We start from the raw sequence: 25,418 nt of genomic DNA, 5'->3' as shown, positions 1-25,418 counted from the left end.
CAAAACATTAGAACGTGGTGAGCTAAGTGACAGGACTAAAAAAAAAAAAAAATGGGAATTTTAAGACGAAAATGGGAAGAAGATATTTTGAGTTGCCACAGCAACCAGCCATAACAAGATAAGAGAAGAGTAAAGACTTAAGAAAGTAGTACTGTCAATGGAACAGAGTGTACACCTCAAAATATTAGACTAGAAGGGTTACGCCAAGAATACTTTGACTAAGAAGGTCTGGAGTGGAGAGTACACAGTTTTCACACACATCGCAACTAACACCGACACAGTAACCAGCCTTATATCTGACGACGCTGGCACCAGTGCTGCTTACCAGTGCAGACTCCACATCCGCTTGCCGACGCTGACAATGAAACCAACGTTCGACGCTGCCAGCACCAGTGCTGTTCACTCATGCTGAATACACATGCGCTCACCAACAAACCTAAAACTCTGTGCTGGGTGAGTGTAAAACAATAATTGTTTGAGTATAAAGTTGAAGGAACTGTTGAAATAGACTGTAATATTGTAGTCATTATAAGTAGAGTAGAATTTTTTGAAATGCTCACAAGTCTAAAACATGTAAAGTTATGGATCAAGAACAGCAACTAGGAAAAACTTCAGAAGCAGCTAAAACAGCTGTTAAAATGAGTAGGAAAATGCTAGACTGGTCTGAAGCAGTAAATTTAATCGAAGCTCAAAACGCCCAAATTACTACTTTAAGTAAAAATTGAGAAGCACAGAGTGCAGGTTTAAATGCTCAAAGTCTTAAGTTAGATTTAGTGAATACTCAGTTGAACGCTAAGTTGGATGACCAGAAGGCAGATTCAGCAACTCTAAGTGAAAAGCTTGATGCACAGAGGCTAATTTAAGTAGAGAAATAGACACAGTGAATATTCAAGTAAATAATACATTGGACATTCAGAATAAAAGTTTAGGATTGTTAAGTGCAAAGGTAGATGAACAAAATAAGGAATTTAGCCAGCTGTGTGAAGGCATGGAAAATTTGAAGACTGAATTTGACATTTTAACCACTAAAGTGGAAAATTTTAAAATAGATTTGAAAGGTGAATTAACTAGTTCCTTAAGTAGTCACGTCAATCAGCTGTTCACTGACTTTAATCAGACACAGAGTAACCAATTCCAAGATTTAGCAAAGTGTGTTTTTTTCCATCTAGGGTGCAGAGGAACAGTAGCACAGCCATAGACAATATTTTTATTGATTCTTCATTACTAGATGGGTGTTCTGTTAGTAAAAGGGTGAATGGTCTTTCAGACCATGATGCACAAATTTTAACACTAAAAGACTTTTGTGCTCAAACAAATGCACACATAATTACAGAGTACGTAAGAAAGCTAATCCTACAGCAATAGTGAGTTTTTAAACATCATTAAGGAACAAGAGTGGCAGGATGTTTATAGTGCCGATAACATAGATGGCAAAAATAATGCTTTCCTTAACAAATTTCTCATGCTTTTGAGAGTTGCTTTCCATTAGAACATTCTAAATAGGGTAATAACAGTAAAATGCAATCTGGGTGGCTGACTAGTGGGATAAGGATAGCATTTAGAACAAAGTGGGAATTATATCAAAATGTTAGAAGCAGCTACAGTCAAGCTACAGTAGCTCATTACAGATAGCACTGTAAGGTGCTTAAAATGTAATTAGGAAGGCAAAGAGTATGTGGTATGCAAATAGAATATCTAATTCACAGGATAAAATTAAAATGAGTAATAAATTAAGTGTCTGGTGAGCAGCACAAGGTCTTTGATATAAAGTAAGTTAGTAGTAAAAATATTTCTGTTAGTGGTAAGTCAGATATATGTACAGTATTTAACAATCATTTTCTGAGCATTGCTGATGAATTAAATAGAAACTTAGTTTCAACATGAAATCATAAAACTCTTGAAAAATGCCTTTCCGAGAGTGACGCCTGAAATACTCCTCTGTGATACTCTAACATTTTGATGACACAAGAAGTGGTGTGAAACTGGTTTGCATTCACAATTTCCATCTCTCTCTCATCAGTTGACTTCTTTGGATAATCAGCTGCATGAAATGTGCATTAGAGCCACCAGTTTGAGTAGCTATCTTTACCAGGTCACCACCTACATCACATTCCCATCCCTATCATGACTATTCCCTGGTCCACCCACAATCACTACCTGATCCTGTTTCATAAAATTCCTGCATAACTACTGTATGCTGTCAGTCACCTGAGCCAACCCTAGACTAGGCTTCACAATGCTGATGACCTGGTAATCACGCTCCAACACTTTCTGCAAACTCCTAACCCACACCTCTACCACATGAACTACCTAGCAGCAGAACCTTCTTCTTTCTGTTAGACTTTGCAACTGACTTAGGCCTCCTAACTGCTGAGGACTGTTGCATGTTTCCTACACATACAGTTACAAGAAGCTCCTCTCCACTCAACTCTGACAGTAGGTCAAATCTATTGCATATACAAAAAGATAACTGCCTGAATACTTCCTCCTCCAAGATGCCTTCTTGCCAACTGCCAGGGTGTAGAATCTTGTTGATGTGCTGCTGTGCTGTATGGGTGCCACAGATGACAGCCAAAGGGGTCCTGCTCTGAAAAGAAATGGCATGCCACACCATCACTCCTGGCTGTTGGGCCATATGCCAAGCAACAGTCAGGTTGGTATACCGTTGTCCAGGGTGGCTACAGACACACATTCTGCCCGGAGTCTCAAAGGCTAAAGCAGAACTGTCTTCAGTGATGAGTTCCACTTTGAATTGAGCCCCAATGGCCAGTTAAGAAGTGTCTGGAGACGCCCTGCACAGTAGTGGGATACCAACCAGACTGTTGCCTGCCACATGGGCCGACAACCAGGAGTGATGGTGTGGGGTGCCTCTCCTATTCATGGCAGGACCCTTTGGTTGTCATATGCACCATCCTTACAGCACAAAGGTAAGTTGACAACATTCTATGCTCTACTTTGTTGCTGTTCATGCCGAGCCATTCTTGGTTCACATTTCAGCAATATAATGTCCACCTAGACAAGGATAGTTAACAATGTTTGTGAAGCACCATGGGTAGGCCCTCCATTCAGATCAAGATTTTGATCTAACGTGTCAACTGAACAGAATTTGGCATGAAATCCCTCATAAGGATGTCCGACAATTCTATCGATCAATGCCAAGCCAACTAACAGCTTACATAAGGACCAGAGGTGAACCAAGACATTACTGACTTGCTCAACTTGCAAAGCTCTTCCTCTTGAATAAATCATCCAGTTTTTCTGAAATTGTAATAATTTGTTTGTCTGCAAATGTACACCACATCTATCAATATTTGTTCCATTTGGATAATTCCTTAGTGGTGCATCTTTTTTTTTGTCTTAGAATGTATGTAACAGCCCTTTATTCCTCATTAAGCTACAGTTTGTCCCTGCAGCCATTTTCAGTCTTCACTATTAGAGTCAACAAGTTCTATCATAATATACATTTCCAGAGGTTACTGTTCAGATGTAATGGTCTTTGCAAGAAAAATTATTCTGCTGGATTCATGGCTGAAACATTACAGCAATGAAGAGTAAAGTAGTTACATATTTAGACTGCTGTGGAACAATTCTGTCCTTTAAAATGTGCAGTAGCAGCACTAGGAGAAAATAGCAGGAGCTTCCATGAAGGTGAGTCACATATTAAGTCTGTGAATATAGTTAGATGCACTCAGACACCATGATAATTATAATTTTTTGCAGGATTCCTACTTACTACACAGTCTGAGAATTTCTGGTAAGTAATACACTGATCTAGTGGCTTGCATTGTACACTGATAATTTATCCAGTGTCAGCAGCATTCTGAAATAGAGAATACTTGGAGTCCCCTATACTTGCCTAATTGCACTATTTCTCTAAAATCAAATACCTGTGAGCTCTCTTCTCAGTGGTACTGGTGAGTTATAAGTGTTATATGCAATGATTTTTAGTTAAAAATGTAACAATAATGATTACTTTGAATATGGTATGTGTTTTGATGGAATTAAATACACGTGGTTCAAAATGTATTCATTACTTTACCACACTAGTTGTCACATAGTTAGTAAACTGGCTACAGAAGATGAATGGCAGACATTTAACATACTGATGTAGTGGCAGCCTTCTAAAAAGTGGTGGAATTCTCATTAATTTTACTAAATTAAATTCAGCTTGAAGAAGCACAAACAGTTTGTGGGAGATTCATGGCAGTTCCTTATTAATGGATTTTCTAACAGGTGTTTCACTTTGTCAACGTACATCTCAGCTATTTTTCAGCTTTAAATATTGTGCTTCATGGTGACATCTATGGAGCACAGTGGATTTATGAATTGATGAGTACCTTTGGTGTGTATGTCGAGAGGCAACCTTTTTGCTCAAAACTATAGCTATTTCAGTATTGTATGTGTTTCACTCTCAGCTTATGGCTTTCACTGCAACTGCATAAATTGCATCCTAAGTGGCTCTAAAACCCCTTACATGAATACAAATCCCATTCTCAGTGCCTGTAAAAACTTAGGTCAAACAAGCAACAATGAATAACATTGAGTCTTAACAGTTAAAGAGAGCTGCAGACACTTAGTTTTCAGATCACGACACTTCCTCATTCCACATAAAAAATAAACTCATCTCACCTTCGTATGCATGCTGAATCAGCAAAGTGTGGTACAACAAGGGTGAAGGCTGAGATAAGAAAAACTGACAGAACTGCTGAAGTAAGTGATACTCCTTGGCTCTCCTGCAACAGAAGCATAAGAATACATAAATAACCATGTTTACAGAAATTACTGACAAAGCTGCACATTCAACCTGCACTATTAAACACTCTGTTTACTTGTGAGATTACAAGGCATTAATACTGCCACATGTTATGCACCATCCATCATGGTGTAGCAGTAACAGTCAGTTGCTGGTAATTTGCAGGTCACTGATTCAATTTCCACCCCCAGAAACTACTTATCATTCAAATTGACTATCCCTCACAGTGGATAGCAAGAACACAGCCAAATATGATTAGCAATCATAAACAAAATAGCCCCTGACTACAAACATTCTTTTATAACTTTTTTTATTACATGATCGATTTTGAGACTTCTAATTTCCATCTGCAGATGCCCACAGCAAGACTTTCCAAACTTTGTGTTACATCAATGCATATACAACATTACTGCATTTCTCGTAATGTGTATGTTACAAGTTGTTAAGCCTACCACTCATTAGATCGGATTAAAGTTCTTGTGCTTCAGTGAGACTGTGCACATTTCCATTACTACATGACATTACAATTCCGGCCCGTGCTACTGGAGTTTGAGGTGAGGTGTGCTTGGTTGTGTGTGTGAATCGTGTGTGTTCCTCTTTTGCTGAAGAAGGTTGCGGCTGAAAGCTTTGTGTGTCTCTTAATTGTGCCTCTCTGCAACGTAACATGTCTTTTTATGGTAAGTAGCAATTTTTCTTTTCTTACGATGTTGACATTACAATTACTCATAGCCATGACCAAATAATAAGCCAATAATATTTTCTATCTTTGGAATCCCCCCCCCCATGAACCATGGACCTTGATGCTAGTGGGGAGACTTGCATGCCTCAGCGATACAGATAGCCATACTGTAGGTGCAACCACAATGGAGGGGTATCTGTTGAGAGGCCAGACAAACATGTGATTCCTGAAGAGGGGCAGCAGCCTTTTTAGTAGTTGCAGGGGCAACAGTCTGGATGATTGACTGATCTGGCCTTGTAACAATAACCAAAATGGCCATGCTGTGCTTGTACTGCAAACGGCTGAAAGCAAGGGGAAACTACAGCCGTAATTTTTCCCGAGGGCATGCAGCTTTACTGTATGGTTATATGATGATGGCGTCCTCTTGGGTAAAATATTCTGGAGGCAAAATAGTCCCCCATTCGAACCTCCAGACGGGGACTACTCAAGAGGACATTTTTATCAGGAGAAAGAAAAATGGCATTCTACGGATTGGAAAGTGGAATGTCAGATCCCTTAATTGAGCTGGTAGGTTAGAAAATTTAAAAAGGGAAATGGATAGGTTAAAGTTAGATATAATGAGAATTAGTGAAGTTCGGTGGCAGGAGGACCAAGACTTTTGGTCAGGACAATACAGCGTTATAAATACAAAATCAAATAGGGGCAATGCAGGAGTACGTTTAATAATGAATACAAAAATAGGAGTGTGGGTAAGCTGCTACAAACAGCATAGTGAACACATAATTGTGGCCAAGACAGATACAAAGCCCACGCCTACCACAGTAGTAGAAGAGTATATGCCAACTAGCTCTGCAGATGAAGATATTGATGAAATGGGTGATGGGATAAAAGAAATTATTCAGATAGTGAAGGGAGACGAAAATTTAATAGTCATGGGTGACTGGAATTCGAGTGTAGGAAAAAGGAGAGAAGGAAACATAGTAGGTGGATATGGATTGGGGGTAAGAAATGAAAGCGGAAGCTGTCTGTTAGAATTTTGCACAGAGCATAACTTAATCATAGCTAACACTTGTTTCAAGAATCATAAAAGAAGGTTTTATACATGGAAGAATCCCGGTGATACTAAAAAATATCAGACAGATTATATAATGGTAAGACAGAGATTTAGGAACCAGGTTTTAAATTGTAAGACATTTCCAGGGGCAGATGCGGACTCTGACCACGATCTATTGGTTATGAACTGTAGATTAAAATTGAAAAAACTGCAAAAAGGTGAGAATTTAAGGATATGGGACCTGGATAAACTGACTAAACCAGAGGTTGTGCAGAGTTTCAGGGAGAGCATAAGGGAACAATAGACAGCAGTGGGGGAAAGAAGTACAGTAGAAGAAGAATGGGTAGCTCTGAGGAATGAAGTAGTGAAGGCAGCAGAGGATCAAGTAGGTAAAAAGACGAGGGCTAGTAGAAATCCTTGGGTAACAGAAGAAATATTGAAATTAATTGATGAAAGGAGGAACCATAAAAATGCAGTAAATGAAGCAGGCAAAAAGGAATACAAACATCTCAAAAATGAGATCAACAGGAAGTACAAAATGGCTAAGCAGGAATGGCTAGAGGACAAATGTAAAGATGTAGAGGCTTATCTCAGTAGGGGTGAGATAGATACTGCCTACAGGAAAATTAAGGAGACCTTTGGAGAAAAGAGAACCACTTGTATGAATATCAAGAGCTCAGATGGAAACCCAGTCCTAACCAAAGAAGGGAAAGCAGAAAGGTGGAATGAGTATATAGAGGGTCTACACAAGGGTGATGTACTTGAGGGCAATTTTATAGAAATGGAAGAGAATGTAGATGAAGATGAAATGGGAGATACGATACTGCGTGAAGAGTTTGAAAGAGCACTGAAAGACCTGAGCTGAAACAAGGCTCCGGGAGTAGACAACAATCCATTAGAACTACTGATGGTCTTGGGAGAACCAGTCCTGACAAAACTCTACCATCTGGTGAGCAAGATATATGAGACAGCTGAAGTACCCTCAGACTTCAAAAAGTATATAATAATTCCAATCCCAAAGAAAGCAGGTGTTGAAGGTGTGAAAATTACCAAACTCTCAGTTTGATAAGTCACAGCTGCAAAATACTAACATGAATTCTTTACAGACGAATGGAAAAACTGGTAGAAGCCGACCTCGGGGAAGATCAGTTTGGGCTCCGTAGAAATATTGGAGCACGTGAGGCAATACTGACCTTATGACTTATCTTAGAAGAAAGATTAAGGAAAGGCAAACCTACGTCTCTAGCATCTGTAGACTTAGAGAAAGCTTTCGACAATGTTGACTGGAATACTCTCTTTCAAATTCTAAAGGTGGCAGGGGTAAAATACAGGGAGCGAAATTCTATTTACAATTTTTACAGAAACCAGATGGCAGTTGTAAGAGTCGAGGGACATGAAAGGGAAGCAGTGGTTGGGAAGGGAATAAGACAGGGTTGCAGCCTCTCCCTGATGTTATTCAATCTGTATATTGAGCAAGCAGTAAAGGAAACAAAAGAAAAATTCGGAGTAGGTATTAAAATCCATGGAGAAGAAATAAAAACTTTGAGGTTCGCTGATGACATTGTAATTCTGTCAGAGACAGCAAAGGACTTGGAAGAGCAGTTGAACGGAATGCACAGTGTCTTGAAAGGAGGATATAAGATGAACATCAACAAAAGCAAAATGAGGATAATGGAATGTTGTCGAATTAAGTCGGGTGATGCTGAGGGAATTAGATTAGGAAATGAGACACTTAAAGTAGTAAAGGAGTTTTGCTATTTGGGTAGCAAAATAACTGATGATGGTCGAAGTAGAGAGGATATAAACTGTGGACTGGCAATGGCAAGGAAAGCGTTTCTGAAGAAGAGAAATTTGTTAACATCGAGTATAGATTTAAGTGTCATGAAGTCGTTTCTGAAAGTATTTGTATGGAGTGTAGCCATGTATGGAAGTGAAACATGGACAATAAATAGTTTGGACAGGAAGAGAATAGAAGCTTTCGAAATGTGGTGGTACAGAAGAATGCTGAAGATTAGATGGGTAAATCACATAACTAATGAGGAGGTATTGAATAGAATTGGGGAGAAGAGGAGTTTGTGGCACAACTTGACGAGAAGAAGGGACCGGTTGGTAGGACATGTTCTGAGGCATCAAGGGATCACCAATTTGGTATTGGAGGGCAGCGTGGAGGGTAAAAATCGTAGAGGGAGACCAAGAGATGAATACACTAAGCAGATTCAGAAGGATATAGGTTGCAGTAGGTACTGGGAGATGAAGAAACTTGCACAGGATAGGGTAGCATGGAGAGCTGCATCAAACCAGTCTCAGGACTGAAGACCACAACAACAACAACAACAACAACAACTTCTTTGGAATGTTAATATCATAACATACTATGATAACCAGTTTAATGTTGAATTAAGACCTGTTATATTGGGAACGTATAATCACGCTCTAAAATCAATTAACATTTATGGCACTGACAACAAGAATAGACAAAAAATATTATTGGCTTAATATTTGGTCCTGACCATGAATAATTGTAATTTTATGTACATTCTGACTTAGGTACAAGAACTTTAATGCAATCCCAAGACTGGTGGGCTTAACAACTTGTAACGCATACTTTACAAGAAATGGTGTTATATTGTATATGCGTTGATGTAATGTAATTTTTGGAAAATTTTGCTGTGTGCACAGGTGTGTCTGAAGATGGCAGTGGCAGTCTCTAAATCAATTATGTAATTAAAAAAAACTGTTAAACCATTCTTGCAGCCAGAAGCTATTTTATTTACAATTATTTATCATTTTACATTTCTGAATTCTTGAAGGTTCTGGAACTTACATATTTATGGATTACAGGATTTCACTACAACATTCTATGTATGTATAAATAGGAGAACTCTCTGCTGAGAAGGTTTCGATGTGTACTTTTGTGTGTGTTCGCCCTAAACATGTTTCCAGTGTAAAGTGTTAGTTCTGGTTGATGAACATGACCTAATAAATGGTATTTGATTTTGAATTCTGTGTGACAGTTTGATGGAGATACTGGACACCTGAAACATCAACACTGTCATGATTCCAATAAGGGTACACAAAAGCCATTGCCTTCATGGGCAGAAGCCTGAGTATGAACAGTACCTTCCTCTTGTAGTCCACATCGACAGCATCAGGGCACCAGTACAAACAAACAGGCAGTCAAATGCACATACAGCAGCCAGCATTCTTCTCGGCAGATGCTGCCCAGGAACCAGAAAAATGTCTAAAGAAATTTTACCATGTCACCAAACACATACGATGGGATAACATGATATGCCTGGCCATTGACGATACTTACTTGGGTGGTACCATCTAGCAGTCATTTGAGAACAACAAGGTAAATGTCAAGAACTGGGACAAATTTCAGGAGGTAATTAAGAAAACATTTTGGGCAGCCAACAGCAGGTGCAAATACAACAAAGAATGAGTGAAGAACAGACCTAACACCTACAGGTGGTGACACAGTCATATATACAGTGTTTTGGCACTATGAACGCAATGAACCCAGATACACTGGAAACTGCCAAAGTTCTACACCTAATGAAGGATGTAACACAGGATATCAATCAAGAGCTCCTTTTTAAAGATATCACTACAACAGCAGACTTCTTCAAGTGGTACTAGCACACTGAGACAACACAGCCGGAAAACATTATGCTGAAATGCAAATGACTGATTTCTGAATGTATCATAGTACCGACGGCAGTCATGGAAGTAAATCACGACCTAGCATCACAAATATAGCAAACAGTATGAGGAGACATACAAGGGTTCACGATTTTAGTTAATATTGAACCCAGAGGGTCAGATGTAGCACTGTTGTATGCCACATCTGGCCAGAAAGCTGTAGCATCACTAATCAAGAAGTTTGTTGTTCATTGGCACCAGTCTTTATATGGCAGACCAATACTGAGGAATGAAGTAGAAAACCCCAGATATATCCTTTAACCGTTAGAAACCCATCAGAAGTTCTTGACAACACAGGAACAACTGACTTCCTCACCATTTTAATTGTCACACACCAAAAATGGGGGACATGTCAGTGTCTTTCTAGTGTGGAACCCCTGAGAATGAGGTACACTATTGTAAGAAACAGAGATTGTTCAACAACTATTATGCCATAAGACATCAAACAACATGGCAATTTTATGCATGACAGGAGCCTGCAGATCACTTCAACCAACTTCCAGATTTAAGCCAACCACCATAGCCTAAGTGAAGTTGCTCTTCAAAATGCTGTGGCATGTGGTCTTCCTCTTGAGACCTCCTCTGATATATTTCAGCCAAAGTAAGCTCCATGGTCCTGTGAGGAGCAGGCTGGCAGTAGTGGCAACAGCACTGAATACCAATTATCAGAAACAAGCTATCAATGCCTTAGTAACACCATGCAAGGAAATACAGGGTGCGTAAAAAAAATGTATACACACTTTGAACTGTCATAGACAATTTATATCCTGTTCTACAAGGTTAAATATCTGTGAGAAAGTAGTGTTATGTTTCTTCAACAGGTGGCAGCAGTGGCAAGGAAGTAACTGCAACATGGTGGATGTGCGTTTGAGCTTTGAAGTGCGGAACCAGATAATTAAGAGGTACTGGAAGTTTGAGAATGTAGCTGCGGTTCGAAGACAGTGGAGAAGTGAGTATGGTACAGAACCACCTTCAAGGTTAACAATTACATGTCTATGAGACAAAATCGAAATTCATGGAACAGTGTGTGATGTTCATAAAGGTCGATCAGGGAGACCTCGTACAGCTACAAGTGATGATTCCACAACTGTGGTCTTGGAACTGTTTCAGTGTTTGCCTCAAAAATCTTCAAGGCAAGCGGCACATGAGAGTAATGTAGGTGCTAGTAGTGTGCTACGCATTCTGAAGAAAGGCAGGTTTCGTGTGTACATTCCAAGGCTGGTGCAACAAAATGGTTCAAATGGCTCTGAGCACTATGGGACTCAACTGCTGTGGTCATTAGTCCCCTAGAACTTAGAACTACTTAAACCTAACTAACCTAAGGACATCACACACAGCCATGCCCGAGGCAGGATTCGAACCTGCGACCGTAGCAGTCGCACGGTTCCGGACTGCGCGCCTAGAACCGCGAGACCACCGCGGCCGGCGCTGGTGCAACAGCTAAGTGATGACAATCCAGGTCGAAGGTTAGAATTTTGTGAATGGGTTCAGGAGATGATGAGACGTGAACCGGGATTTATGGGTAGCATAATTTGGTCGGATGAAGCCCAATTCAAACTCAATGGAACTTCAATAGGCACAATTGTGTGTACTGGGATCAAGATAATCCTCACATTACAGTTGAAAAGGCTGTGAATTTGCCTGGTGTAAATGTGTGGTGTGGTTTGTCTGCAAGGGGACTCATTGGGCCTTTCCGCTTTGAAGGTACTGTTACTGGAGAACAGTGCTTGCTGACTCCATATTCCCTACCATTTGTGCATTATATGGTAATGATAAGTTTTATTTCCAACTATCATAGGGACGTACGAGCATACCTGGATCACAATGTGCCAGGCCAGTGAATAGGACGCAGGGGACTAATCGAGTTTCCTGCACACTCTCCAGCCCTCACGCCGCTGGATTTCTTCTTATGGGGCACAGTAAAAGATGAGATGTACAAATGTGAACCACGTAACCTGGACACACCTTGGAATGAGATTCAGGTGGTGTGCGCAGAAATCTCGTTGGAAACTTTCGTACGATGTACGGAATCAGTGGTGACTCGTATTCAGATATGTATTGATGCTGAAGGCCACCACTTTGAACATTAATCACATTTGCAAAATACATTTATTTTTCCAATTGGACTTTAAGCTTTCCATTTCCAGAAATTTAACATTGTAGAATGGGAAATAAATTTTCTATGACACTTCAAAGTGTGTATACATTTTTTTGACGCAACCTGTATATGATTTTGTCAACAGCTTGTGGTCTAGTGGTTAGCACTGTAAAGTCTAGATTGCAGGGTCCTGTACTCAATTCCCGGCTGGATCAGAGATTTTCTTTGCTCGGGGACTGGGTGTTTGTGTTGTTATAATGATTTCAACTGATTCTCATCAGACACACCAGTCACCGAAATGGTGTCAAATAGAAAGACTTGCATCGCCCAGCTGAACAACCCCAGAAAGGGGTTTCCTGGCCAATAATGTCATACAGTCATTTCTATCTAATGTTTCTGAATGATTACACTCTCTGCTAACAACTTCCCTACAACAATGTCAGTTCTTAATTCCTTCCAGTTTCATATTCCATTTAGTAACATGTAATTAGAAGTCTACTATAAAACACTTGGGTAATAGTATAAAACTAGACTGTTTTAAGGGATAAAGCACTTCGCGTTTATACCACAGCAGGTGCTGATTTCTACAGCAAAGTTCACAAGTTAAATACTCTCATAAAGTAAGTGTGATTATGCACATTTCTCACAAAGGGTCCAGGAATGAAAGAGGCGTGTTTCAGGGATTTTTATTTCTGTTTTTCTGCTAAAATAAATAAGTGAAGTTTATACCAAATATACTGCAAATCATCTCCACAGATCACCAAAATACTCTGTTCTGTAAGAGACAATAAAGCACAGGCAGGCTATATGAGAAATTGCCCAAAATTTCATAAACTTCATGAATGAAGTAGTTATGTTATCACAGTATGTCACAGAGCATGAAGAAATTGGCTTCTGCATTTTGGACATTAACGTTATTTCTTATCTAGGTTACAAAAGAACAGCATATCCCTTTTGGACAATGAAATAATAAGTCAATTGTCTATGTATGTCATTGCAATGAACAGCTTTGAAGGTACAACAGATCTTCAGTTTATGTAGTACACTTACTATTATTCTGACAAGTATTTGCGAGATTAACTTAAAAGTGAAATATAATCTAGAGTTGTCAAAATTTTCAAGGTGACAGATAACAGCATCACCAACACAACACCACTGTACAGAATTCTGAGAAGATCTGAACATTCACTACTGTACCAATTTTCAGCCATGCCTCATGACCTGGACCAACACTACACTCTCCCACATTGCTGTTGCAAACACTATCATCTCCCCCCCCCCCCCCCCCCCCTCCCCTCATGTTTCTCCACACATGCTAGCAGGGTTTTTTCTAGCAGACTGAATGGGCTAGAAACACAAATGGAAACTAGAAAAACAAGTCGAAACAGAGAGGTAGAATACAACTGTATTGGGGACACAGATGAAATGCAGTAACAAAAAGAGGTAGAATACAACTGTACAATACAATCAGAATTCAACCAGGAAGCTATGTGTAGTAGGAAGAGTGTAATCAAACTATGAGAGTCACCTTGCTTTAAGAATTGTGAGAAGTATCACCAAACAGTCCAAGCAGGTTATCTGACAAATCAGATTTACTTTGAGCAAAATAACTTAATTTTGCCATTTTTGTGTCTGTATGACAAGAAAAAAATGTTAACAAGAAATTCAAGGAATAATCAACAGTGAAAGCCAAACATCACATTTCTTATAGAAAATAACTTTACAATAATTTACCTGCAGAAATAATGATACAATTGTCCACGGGAGAAGCACAACACCCTCTGTCAGTGTTGACAGAGCATGAAGACGTTGTTCACCACCAACATCTTGTGAAACACGCTTGCTCAACATTTCTGCACCAGCACGGATCGGTAGGACACTCGAAAGCAGTACAACGCCTAACTGAAACAAAAATTGATGTTCCATTATTTGCAAGCCTTGAACTTCAACATTATCTTATTGAATAATGTGATTCGGTAGCATTCACATTAAACTATTTCTATGTTTTAATACCTGTCATTCTTCTAATATTTTCACTGCAACGGGGTGCACAGCCACAATAAACTTTTTGAAAGAAATAAGTTTCCTGAACTGGCTGCTTTTTACATCCATTTTATTTTTATTTTTATATACTATGAAGTTTCGGCTCTGCAGTCATTTTTAAGCAAAGTGTTTAACCTGTTAAACATGTATGTTTTGTCTTTCAGTCATATGATATCAGAAGTAATGAACAGTTGATCTGGCTTGAATGTGTGCTACTGTTTTTACAGAACTGGATATCATGGCTACAGCTCTAAAGCCAAGCTAACCACAAACTGCCCATGATATTACATGAATGTAACATAAAACATATATGTTTAATGGATTAAGAAACTGCTTGAAAAGGTTACACAATGTCACAGCATATAAAATTAAAATAAATGAGATATAAAAAACAGTCAATTCAAGAAACTAATATCTTTCAAGGAGTATATGAGACTTTTATGAAAGTACTGGACAGACCAAGAAATGCTATCAATGTCTAACACCCTTATGATCGAGGAATTTTTTGATGTTCATCTTGTAATAGTGGAGAGGAGGCAACATCTGCTCAGTATAAGCAAGATGAACACAAGGGGGGGAAACCACTCATGTAAAGACCCATAAAGTTATCTATTGTTAAAAAATGATGGAAATTATGAACCAGTCTCATGTTAAAGATACCAGAATAGTGTCCCATATGGACCTCTGAGAGGAGAAACATAGAGCTAAAACCGAGGATAAAACTGGGATAAATGTACACTCCTGGAAATTGAAATAAGAACACCGTGAATTCATTGTCCCAGGAAGGGGAAACTTTATTGACACATTCCTGGGGTCAGATACAGCACATGATGACACTGACAGAACCACAGGCACATAGACACAGGCAACAGAGCATGCACAATGTCGGCACTAGTACAGTGTATATCCACCTTTCGCAGCAATGCAGGATGCTATTCTCCCATGGAGACGATCGTAGAGATGCTGGATGTAGTCCTGTGGAACGGCTTGCCATGCCATTTCCACCTGGCGCCTCAGTTGTACCAGCATTCGTGCTGGACGTGCAGACCCCGTGAGACGACGCTTCATCCAGTCCCAAACATGCTCAATGGGGGACAGATCCGGAGATCTTGCTGGCCAGGGTAGTTGACTTACACCTTCTAGAGCACGTTGGGTGGCACGGGATACATGCGGACATGCATTGTCCTGTTGGAACAGCAAGTTCCCTTGCCGGTCTAGGAATGGTAGAACGATGGGTTCGATGACGGTTTGGATGTACCGTGCACTATTCAGTGTCCCCTCGACGATCACCAGAGGTGTACGGCCAGTGTAGGAGATCGCTCCCCACACCATGACGCCGGGTGTTGGCCCTGTGTGCCTTGGTCGTATGCAGTCCTGATGGTGGCGCTCACCTGCACTGCGCCAAACTCGTATACGACCATCATTGGCACCAAGGCAGAAGCGACACTCATCGCTGAAGATGACACGTCTCCATTCGTCCCTCCATTCACGCCTGTCGCGACACCACTGGAGGCGGGCTGCACGATGTTGGGGCGTTTGCGGAAGACGGCCTAACGGTGTGCGGGACCGTAGCCCAGCTTCATGGAGACGGTTGCGAATGGTCCTCGCCAATACCCCAGGAGCAACAGTGTCCCTAATTTGCTGGGAAGTGGCGGTGCGGTCCCCTACGGCACTGCGTAGGATCCTACGGTCTTGGCGTGCATCCGTGCGTCGCTGTGGTCCGGTCCCAGGTCGACGGGCACGTGCACCTTCCGCCGACCACTGGCGACAACATCGATGTACTGTGGAGACCTCACGCCCCACGTGTTGAGCAATTCGGCGGTACGTCCACCCGGCCTCCCGCATGCCCACTATACGCCCTCGCTCAGAGTCCGTCAACTGCACGTACGGTTCACGTCCACGCTGTCGCAGCATGCTACCAGTGTTAAGGACTGCAATGGAGCTCCGTATGCCACGGCAAACTGGCTGACACTGACGGCGGTGGTGCACAAATGCTGCGCAGCTAGCGCCATTCGACGGCCAACACCGCGGTTCCTGGTGTGTCCGCTGTGCCGTGCGTTTGATCATTGCTTGTACAGCCCTCTCGCAGTGTCTGGAGCAAGTATGGTGGGTCTGACACACCGGTGTCAATGTGTTCTTTTTTCCATTTCCAGGAGTGTAGAATAGCAATGCAGAATGCAAAATCAATAAGGAAAGTGACAGACTGGAAAACATAACTACAGTTGGACACATTATTGTTGAGTGAATTAAAGATGAGCAAACGCAGATCGGCAAACAATGTTTCAGCAACTAGGAATATGGTACAGCTCTCTATCTATTATTCCATAGGGACTGCAAAGACCAAATTATATTAAGCACAGGGGCATTTAAGCACTCATTCTTCTCAAACTCAATATGCAAATTGATTGAGCATAAAGTCCTAATAAGTGGTGCAATGGAAAGTACCCACTGTCATCCACTTCACTGTGGTCTGTGGAGTACAGATGTAGATGTAGGAAGAGTTTCTGGCAGCATTATTGATACTGCAATGCTGGAGATAGCTATGCGCCTGGGAGCAGTCACTCATATGGAAGCAGCTTGTTGCTGCACGGGACAAGGTGAAGGTTTCATGGGCTGTGTTCCATCAAATGAGCATGGGCAACTGCCTTGTACTGCAGATAAAAGAATGCCACCACAGTACTGGTCACTTGTGATATTATGGCTACAAAGCTACCTACCTATGAGATCTATCACACCAGTTCAATTACGCCAATGCTACTGAGCTATTTGGACTGTACTTGTGAACTCTACTGGGACTGTTGGTAACTTTGTCATTGATTTCTTTTGACTACGAACTGATTTTTAAGTTAAGAGACCTTTGTTGTTCTTCCAAGAGACAATCAGTGCTCATTCTCGTAATTTATTTGTATTTTGTCCTTGCACAATAAAGTGCAGCAGTAGACAAACATTAAAAGTGCAATAAACCAAGTTCTTTCACATAACCTATATAAAATAGTATTATAATGTATTTCAGTATCTGGTATTTTGAATTTGTGTGACAACTGAAAGGAAGGAAGTGTGATTAGAGAGATAGAGATAGAGATAGAGATAGATAGATAGAGAGAGAGAGAGAGAGAGAGAGAGAGAGAGAGAGAGAGAGAGAGAAAGAGAGAGAGAGTGAGAGAGAGAGAGAGAGGGGGGGGAGGGGGGGGGAGGTAAGTGTGTGTGTGTGTGGGGGGGGGGGGGGGGTCAGTAGCCAGGGAAGGAGGAGAGAGAAATAAGGTATTTATATAATAACAAATAAACTTTTATACCTTATGATCTGCAAGTCCAAGCCAAGAACCGATGCCAGAGAACAAATGACTATGTCCAGAATTTTGCTCATTTTCATCATGATCAAGAAATATTAAGGTTAACATTGCAGCAAGGAAAAGTACACCACCACGAATAACTGCTGGTTTTGCACTGCCTCCTGTAACATAAAAAGGAAACTGAATATAAGACCCAAATGAGCAATGAAAAAAGCTGTTTACTTATACACATTCATTAAACAGAACATACTAATTACAGAAGAAATTAAAAGTGGTGCTAATTGTGTATTCCACTTAGCTAGAAAGGAAAAAATCACTTTCACAAGTTAAGATAATCAGTTTATTATATATTCCTGCAGAAAGGTGAGTGCTGAAATATAATGTAAATATAATAATTACAGTTTTAATAAATAAGTAAATGCCCTAAACGAAATACAGTTACAAGAAGTATTTAAAATGAAACAAAAAGGAAGACAGTTACAGAACTACAGAGACTGGATAAATGAAAATATGTTAAATAGTTTTAATCTGTCTGATATATCAACATCAGCTACCACATTGCCAAAGAATTAAAAGTTTCATTCCAGTACCTCAGAACACTAAGTATGCATCAAAAGCAATGTCTGTGCAAATATAGTGTTTGGAGATAAGAAACTTGGTTGTATACAGAAGGGTACCAACAATCTACATGAATCAAAAAAAAGTTTTGCATCACCTCGGTTAAAAGAGTTCCGGAACCAGTACAGAATTTTCCAATTTTAATTGGAATAGAAATCAACATAAACATCATTTCCGCCCTTTTTATTGCTCATGAAAACCACACACTGCATGCTGTACCACCACAGAGTGAGATCTTTAGAGGTGCTGGTCCAGACTGCTGTACACACCGTTACGTCTAATACCAAGTAGCACGTCCTCTTGTATTGATGCATGCATGTATTAGTTGTGGCATACTATCAACAAGTTCATCAAGGCACTGTTGGTCCAGATTGTCCCACTCCTCAACGGCGATTCGGCGTAGATTCCTCAGAGTGGTTGGTGGGTCACATTGCCCATAAACAGCCCTTTTCAATCTATACCAGGCATATTCAATAGGGTTCATGTCTAGAGAACATACTGGCCACTGTGGTCGAGCGATGTCGTTATCCTGGAGGAAGTCATTCACAAAATGTGCACAATGGGGGTGCAAATTGTCATCCATCCTGTGGTTGCACGAAAAGCACTGCCTTGGTCGTCCAATGGGGCGTTTGGTTTTTGGTTTCCCCACTAGTGCCATCTTCGCCTGTCTTCCATCTGGCATACAGGCTACAAGGCCCACCCATTGTATTCTTTTCCCCTTTATCTTCTGTAGGATAGTTGGTTGTCAGATCAGAAGGTAGATTTCCTCGTTTTTCCTCCTCCTCCATTCTCCGTTATCCAAAACTGGACCCATATCTTCCTAATTACTCTTCTTTCAAATATTAATAGTTTTTCCTTTTCTCGCTTAGTTATGCTCCATGTTTATGAACCGTCCATTACTGCTGGGCATGTCACTGTGTTGTAGATTTTTATCTCCGTGTGCACTGAGATCGATTTAGAGTCAAGCGTCTTTGCATAATTGTCCATTTTCTGGTACATTTCTTTCAACTCGTGCTTTGATTCACTTAATAGTATAGTACTATGTCATCTGCATATGTGAGACAATTGAAGTTACTGTCCATCTCTACTTCAGCCCACTCCTGTTGCCTACACTCTTTTATTACTTTCTCTAAGATGACATTGAACAGAACACATGAAAGAGCATCCCCTTGTCCGAGGCCTGTCTCAATCTCGAATGTTTTTGATGTGGCTCCTCGGAAATTTACTGCTGCCTTTGACCCTTCCATACAACCTTGCACCATTCTCACTAGCTTCTCAGAGATTCTGAAGTCCCGCATTGCATTGTATAGACTATTCCTGTGGATGCTGTCAAACACACATTGAAAATCAACGAACAGACTGAAGATATCTCTATCATATTCCCAATGTTTTTCAGACAATTGTCTTAGTGTGAAAATGTGATATATAGTCAATTGGTTTGGTCAGAAGCCAGCTTGGTACTCCTGTATGTTGTTCTCTATGAATGGTTGCAAATTTCTGAAGATAATGATTGACAGCACAGTAAGTGCTGAATAAACCTTCGTTAAGTGTAGTTAGTGTTCATCATTCATCTAATTATACCTTCTTCTATGTGACATTGTTCTGGTGGAGACACTGGATATTGGAACTTGTGATAGCACACATTACCGACGACACAGTTGTTCCCATCAGGCCACAACAGAGCCACCGTTTACATGGTGAGAAACCCGATTTTGAGCCCTATTCAACAAATCACAATCTATCAGAGGCAAAAGAAGAAGAGGACATTACGATGACAGCAACTGTTTGCCACCACATGAGACATCCTTCCAGGTTCTTTGGTGACAATGGCCAAGGTCCAAACAAGTGGCTGAAGGTATATGAGCATATAGCAAAATTTAACAAATGGGATGACACCATGTGTTTGGCTAACCTATTTTTGTACTTTGAGGACACTGCAAAGCACTGGAATGAGAACAACAAGGAGAAGTTCACAAGCTGCGACGTATTCCAGGTGGAACTGTGCAAGTATTTTGGCAATATACAACGACAGAAGTGCAAGGCTGAAGTTACATTAAAGTGGAGGGCACAGCGTCCAGGAGAAACTACAGCATTCTACATTCAAGGCGTCTTGAAGCTGTGTAAAACAGTGTATCCTAGAATGAAGGAGGAAGGTGCCCTACTACTGAAGGAGGTTTTGACAGCAGATGACTTCATAAAATGGTGCCAGTGTACTGAGACAATGCATCAAAAAAGAATCATACACAAGAAGTTTGAATGACTTCCAAACGTCGTATCGATGACTGTGATGGAGCAAGGAACTGATTTCACAAGTTTTCTTTGTCAGATAGTGAGAGAGGAAGTTCAGAAGGCATTTGGACTGCACGGCGAGCAAAAACCTAAGCTGCTTAAAGAGGTCATAAGGGAGGAAGTGGAACAGACATCAAACCCAATCTCTTGTCCTTCATTTCCCTTTAAAACGATGATAAAGTCGAGACACAGGCGAAATTACATTCCTACAATGCAGCATGAGGAACATGTTTGGGCACCAAGGAACAGTGATGTCTGGAGGACCAAGGATAACCAATCAATATGTTTCCAGTGCGGACAACTGGGACATGTAGTACATTTTTGTCGAGAAAGGAGGTGGATATTTTATGATGCCCACACTAAAAGACAGCAGACCAATCTTAGCAGACTCCAACTCCGGGGCAATGAAGATGAACAAGACAATGTGGGTGCAGGACGACGTAGGTCATCATTGCCGCAAGCTAGCCACTGGAGAGAATGCTCCCCAACACACCGATCAAGGTCTCCATCACTGTTTAGAAGCTCCAGCCAATCACCTAGCTACCGCAACCTGGAAAACTAAAGGTAGCAACCTTCCTTTGAGGTGAGGCCACCAAAGAGAAAAATCCTCCACCGTCGATCACTTCAAAAATCATAGGAAACTATGTTGATTTTCTAATGGATGGCCAAATAGCCCAAGCTCTTGTGGACTCTGGAGCAATCAGTCACTCCGGAGAAGTACCATCACCAGTTGCAGAAAACCATATTCGTCGACAACAAAACATCTATGCTGAAGGTGGCTAATGGGAAATATGTAAAACCTGCACGAAGATGTGTCATTTGTGTGGGTATAAGTGGCCACAAACACACACTTAGAATTCATTGTCTTACAAGACTCTAGTCATTACGCCATTCTCAGATGGGACTTTTTGAAAGCTTCTCAGGCAATTATAGATTGTGGTCACTTGAAGAGTATGCTAGACGAGATGAGATACTGTGGACAGGAAGATGCGCATCCGAGTGTGTGGAGACTATGTGTGCTGGATGAAGTGATCATTCCTGCACTCAGAGCTAGAAAAGTAACTGTCATGTGTCATGCCATGCATCAACCCTTGGATCTTGTAGAGAGAGAAGTATACCACAGAAGTAAGAGTAAGAGAAGTGTACCACTGAATAATAACTTGGTCATCCCAGCCTCTGTCATCTCGTTTAAGAATGGATTTGGGGAATTGTGGATAGTTAACTGTCACCGAGAACTGCAGATCCTTCCAAGATGCATGTGCATAACAAACACTGAGCCGTTAATTTCTGAACAGCTGAGTGTCCTAGAAACCTCCCAAACCGAGTCTGTGGGCGAAATTGGTGCTACCACTATGAGACAAGATCTTCTAGCTCAATCATCACCAGATCTCACTGGGGAACAACATAAGAAGCTACTTGACATTCTTCAAGAGTTCTCTGAATGCTTCAGTCCACAGGTGAAGAGAAAACTAGACAAATCAATGGTGAAACACTGGATTAGCACTGGAGACCATCAACCAATAAGCCAGAGAGCATATGGTCATCACCAATGGTTCTCGTCAGGAAGAAGGTTGGCAGTTGGAGCTTTTGTGTTGATTACAGAACAACTAAAGACAACTAAAAAGGATGTTTACCTGCTTCCACAAATTGATGATACACTAGATTGTCTGAAGTGGGCTAAATTTTTTTCAACCTTGCACATGTACTCAAGATACTGGCAAATTGAAGTAGATGAGGCTGATCATGAGAAAACTGCATTTATCACGCCTGAGGGCCTGTAGAAGTTTAAGGTCATGCTGTTTGGTTTGTGAAACACACCAGCAACTTTTGAACGGATGATGGATAATCTTCTAAGTCACCTGAAGTGGACAATGTGTCTTTGTTATTTAGATGACATTATAAAGTTCTCAGAGACATCTGATGAGCATTTAAAAAGACTGAGGGCTGTTCTTAAGTTTCGCAACAAGGCGGACTGAAATTTAATCCAAGAAACTGTCTCTTTGGAGCAAAAGAAATCAAAATACTTGGACACCTTGTGTCAAACAAAGGTGTGTGGCCAGACCCAGAAAAGGTGAGATCTATAATGGAATTTCCTATTTCTAAAAGTATTAGAGATGTGAGAAGCTTCCTCGGACTATGTTCTCATTACTGTCATTTTATCAAAGACTTTTGTATCAAAGCCAGGTCACTCCAAGAATTGTTAAAAGCCAATGCTAAATTTATCTGGGGTGGTGCTCAACAAAATTCTTTTGATGTGCTGCGAAAAGCTCTGACGGTTGACCCTGTACTTGGTGTGTATGATGAAAGAGCACCTACAGAAGTACACACAGATGCCAGTGGATGTGGGATGGGTGCTGTTCTGGTGCAAATTTCAGATGGCAAAGAGAAGGTTATAGCCTATGCTTTTATGACACTTACAAAAGCCGAGAGAAACTACTCAACTATAGAAAGAGAATGTCTTGCTGTGATCTGAACTATGTGCAAATTTCGACAGTATCTCTATGGAAGACCATTCACACTTGTTACAGACCTTCATTCACTTTGTTGGTTGTTAAGGATCAAACAGGACGACTCGCCAGGTGGGCACTACATTTTCAAGAGTATGAAATTACCATAATGTACAAAAGTGAAAGAAAACACCAAGATGCCGACTGTCTCTCCAGAAACCCTGTACAAGACCATCAAGACTTTGATGAAGATAGTTAGTGTCTTCTCGCTGCACTTCAAGATCTCTCTGCTGAGCAGAAGGAGGATGCCACGTTATCTCAAATTATGCTTGCCTTGAATCAGAGGATGTGAAAGGACAATTTTAGGTAGTTAATGGATTACTTTGCAAGAAAAACTTTGATCCATTTGGAAAGAGGTGGCTACCAGTGATTCCCAAACACATGCAATTAGATGTTCTACAGATATTCCATGACCCACCTGACGCTGGACATTTAGGATTTATTAACACATACGATAGGATCTGCAAGAGATTTTTCTGGCCAGGTTTATTTAGAAGTGTCCATCACTATGTGTCGCACTGCCGAGAGTGCCAGAGGAGAAAGGCAGTTCCTCAGAAACCACCTGGCCGACTCATACCAATTCCACCAGCAAAAACGCCTTTCCAGCGTATTGGGACTGACCTCCTTGGATGATTTCCAACGTCTGCAAGTGGCAACAGATGGATTATTGTCTGCACTGATTATCTGACATGCTATGCCATTATAAAAGCCGTGAAAAGAGCCGAAGCATTCGAGGTAGCCAAATTCATCTTGGAAGGCACAGTATTAAAACCCGGTGCCCCAAAGTCGTTAATTATGGATCGAGGGAAAGTTTTTCAATCAAATCTTGTGACAGAGATAAGCCGTCGGTGCAACATTACTCATCACATAACAACTGCCTACCATCCGCAAACTAACGGGCTTACTGAATTCTTTAATAAGACCTTGGCCGATGTGCTATCAATGTTCATCAATGTTGAGCAGAGCAACTGGGATGAGGTGCTACCTTTCATGACATTTGCCTACAACACCGCCAAACAAGACACCACAGGCTTTATGCAATTTTTCCTGGAGCATGGTCATGAGGCGAATACGACGATGGACACTGTGTTTCCGTTACATCCTGATGATGTGGATGACGACTACATGGGCCAGGTGTTAACCAGAGCTGAGGAAGCTTGACAGTTAGCTTGACCCCACATGCTGCAGGCTAAAGGAAACAATCGCTGAAGGTATGACGCGAGCCCTGCCCAGTTGTCTACCAGCCTGGTGACCTCGTCTGGATCTTCACTCCTGTTCGGAAGGTTGATCTCTGTGAGAAGCTCCTCAGGTGCTACTTTGGATGTTATAAGGTCTAATGTTACTTATGAAGTTGAAGATTTTGACTCTGACACAAGATGACAAAAGATCAGAGATACAGTCCACATCCTTGGATGATGATGAGTTGGGTTGAGGGGGCACTCGACAACGTGGTCATCAGTACCCGGACGAGAAGTCAACATGAAATCTCATAGGTGGGGATGACGCCTGTCCCCACATGCAGAGCAGTTTATAAAGTACTAATGTCTGCTGCCCTTCCTCACCAGTTTAGGGATGAGGCCTGATAGTTCACAAAATTTCACCACTCTGTTAACACTGGTATTGGTATCTGCGAGGATGGTGGGCAGATCTCCCGCGAGACCAAGGGCTACCCTAATATCAGTATACAGGACACATGTAGCCACAATAGAAAGTGGCACACCACAAACTTCACAGAAAGGTGGATCCTCCACTCAGAGGAGGAAGCCATGTGTGAAAGGGCTATGCCCGATGCACGGTCTGGTAAGCAAAACCTCCTTCCAGCGGCAAGGCTGACAAAGTCCGACAAACTTTTGTGGTCGGTTTGAGTGAGCGCAGTTTGTTGTCCAACACCTGCAACCAGTCTCCCACTGATGCATGATGCATCTGTCAGAAAATGAGATAATGGCGTGCAACGGGATGGGACACTGATGGACAGCACCATCCCAACATGCTTCCTTGGCAGCTTTATCAGTCATGTTGTTACCCTGAGTCCCAACATGGTCAGGTACCCAGCAAAAGACCACCTTGTTGCTACAGCGTTGGAGTTGCTGTAAGCAGTCTAGGATGAGCTGAATCAGCGGGTCTACCAGATACATTTGGTGAAGCGCTTGCAGTGCACTAAGAGAGTCGGAATAGACAAGAAAACTCATACGGTGATGTCTATGAACCCTCTGCAGTGCCATTAGAATGCCATATAACTCTGCATCATAATTTGTAAATTGTTCTGGAAGATGTTCCCCTGCTGGGATCCATCTGTATAAATAACAATAAAACTATGGTACATACTTAAAAAAGATGAAAACACAGTTGTAAAAACCATGTCTGGTGTACAATTTTTCGGAT

General features: G+C 41.2%; 1 protein-coding gene across 1 annotated transcript in view; it reads right to left on the bottom strand.

Moving 5' to 3' along the window:
• Window positions 1-25,418, bottom strand: part of LOC126365970 (zinc transporter 5-like) — a 233,939-nt gene that overhangs the window by 84,520 nt on the left and 124,001 nt on the right. Inside the window, exons 4-6 of the mRNA XM_050008767.1 lie at window positions 17,626-17,783; window positions 14,024-14,191; window positions 4,630-4,733 (exon numbers count right to left, since the gene is read on the bottom strand). Coding sequence (XP_049864724.1) covers window positions 4,630-4,733; window positions 14,024-14,191; window positions 17,626-17,783 — 430 coding nt within the window. The remainder of the gene's footprint in view (window positions 1-4,629; window positions 4,734-14,023; window positions 14,192-17,625; window positions 17,784-25,418) is intronic.

Source organism: Schistocerca gregaria, chromosome 4 (assembly GCF_023897955.1).
Source record: "Schistocerca gregaria isolate iqSchGreg1 chromosome 4, iqSchGreg1.2, whole genome shotgun sequence".
Classification (NCBI taxonomy): domain Eukaryota; kingdom Metazoa; phylum Arthropoda; class Insecta; order Orthoptera; family Acrididae; genus Schistocerca; species Schistocerca gregaria.
This window is presented reverse-complemented; position numbering and strand designations above follow the sequence as displayed.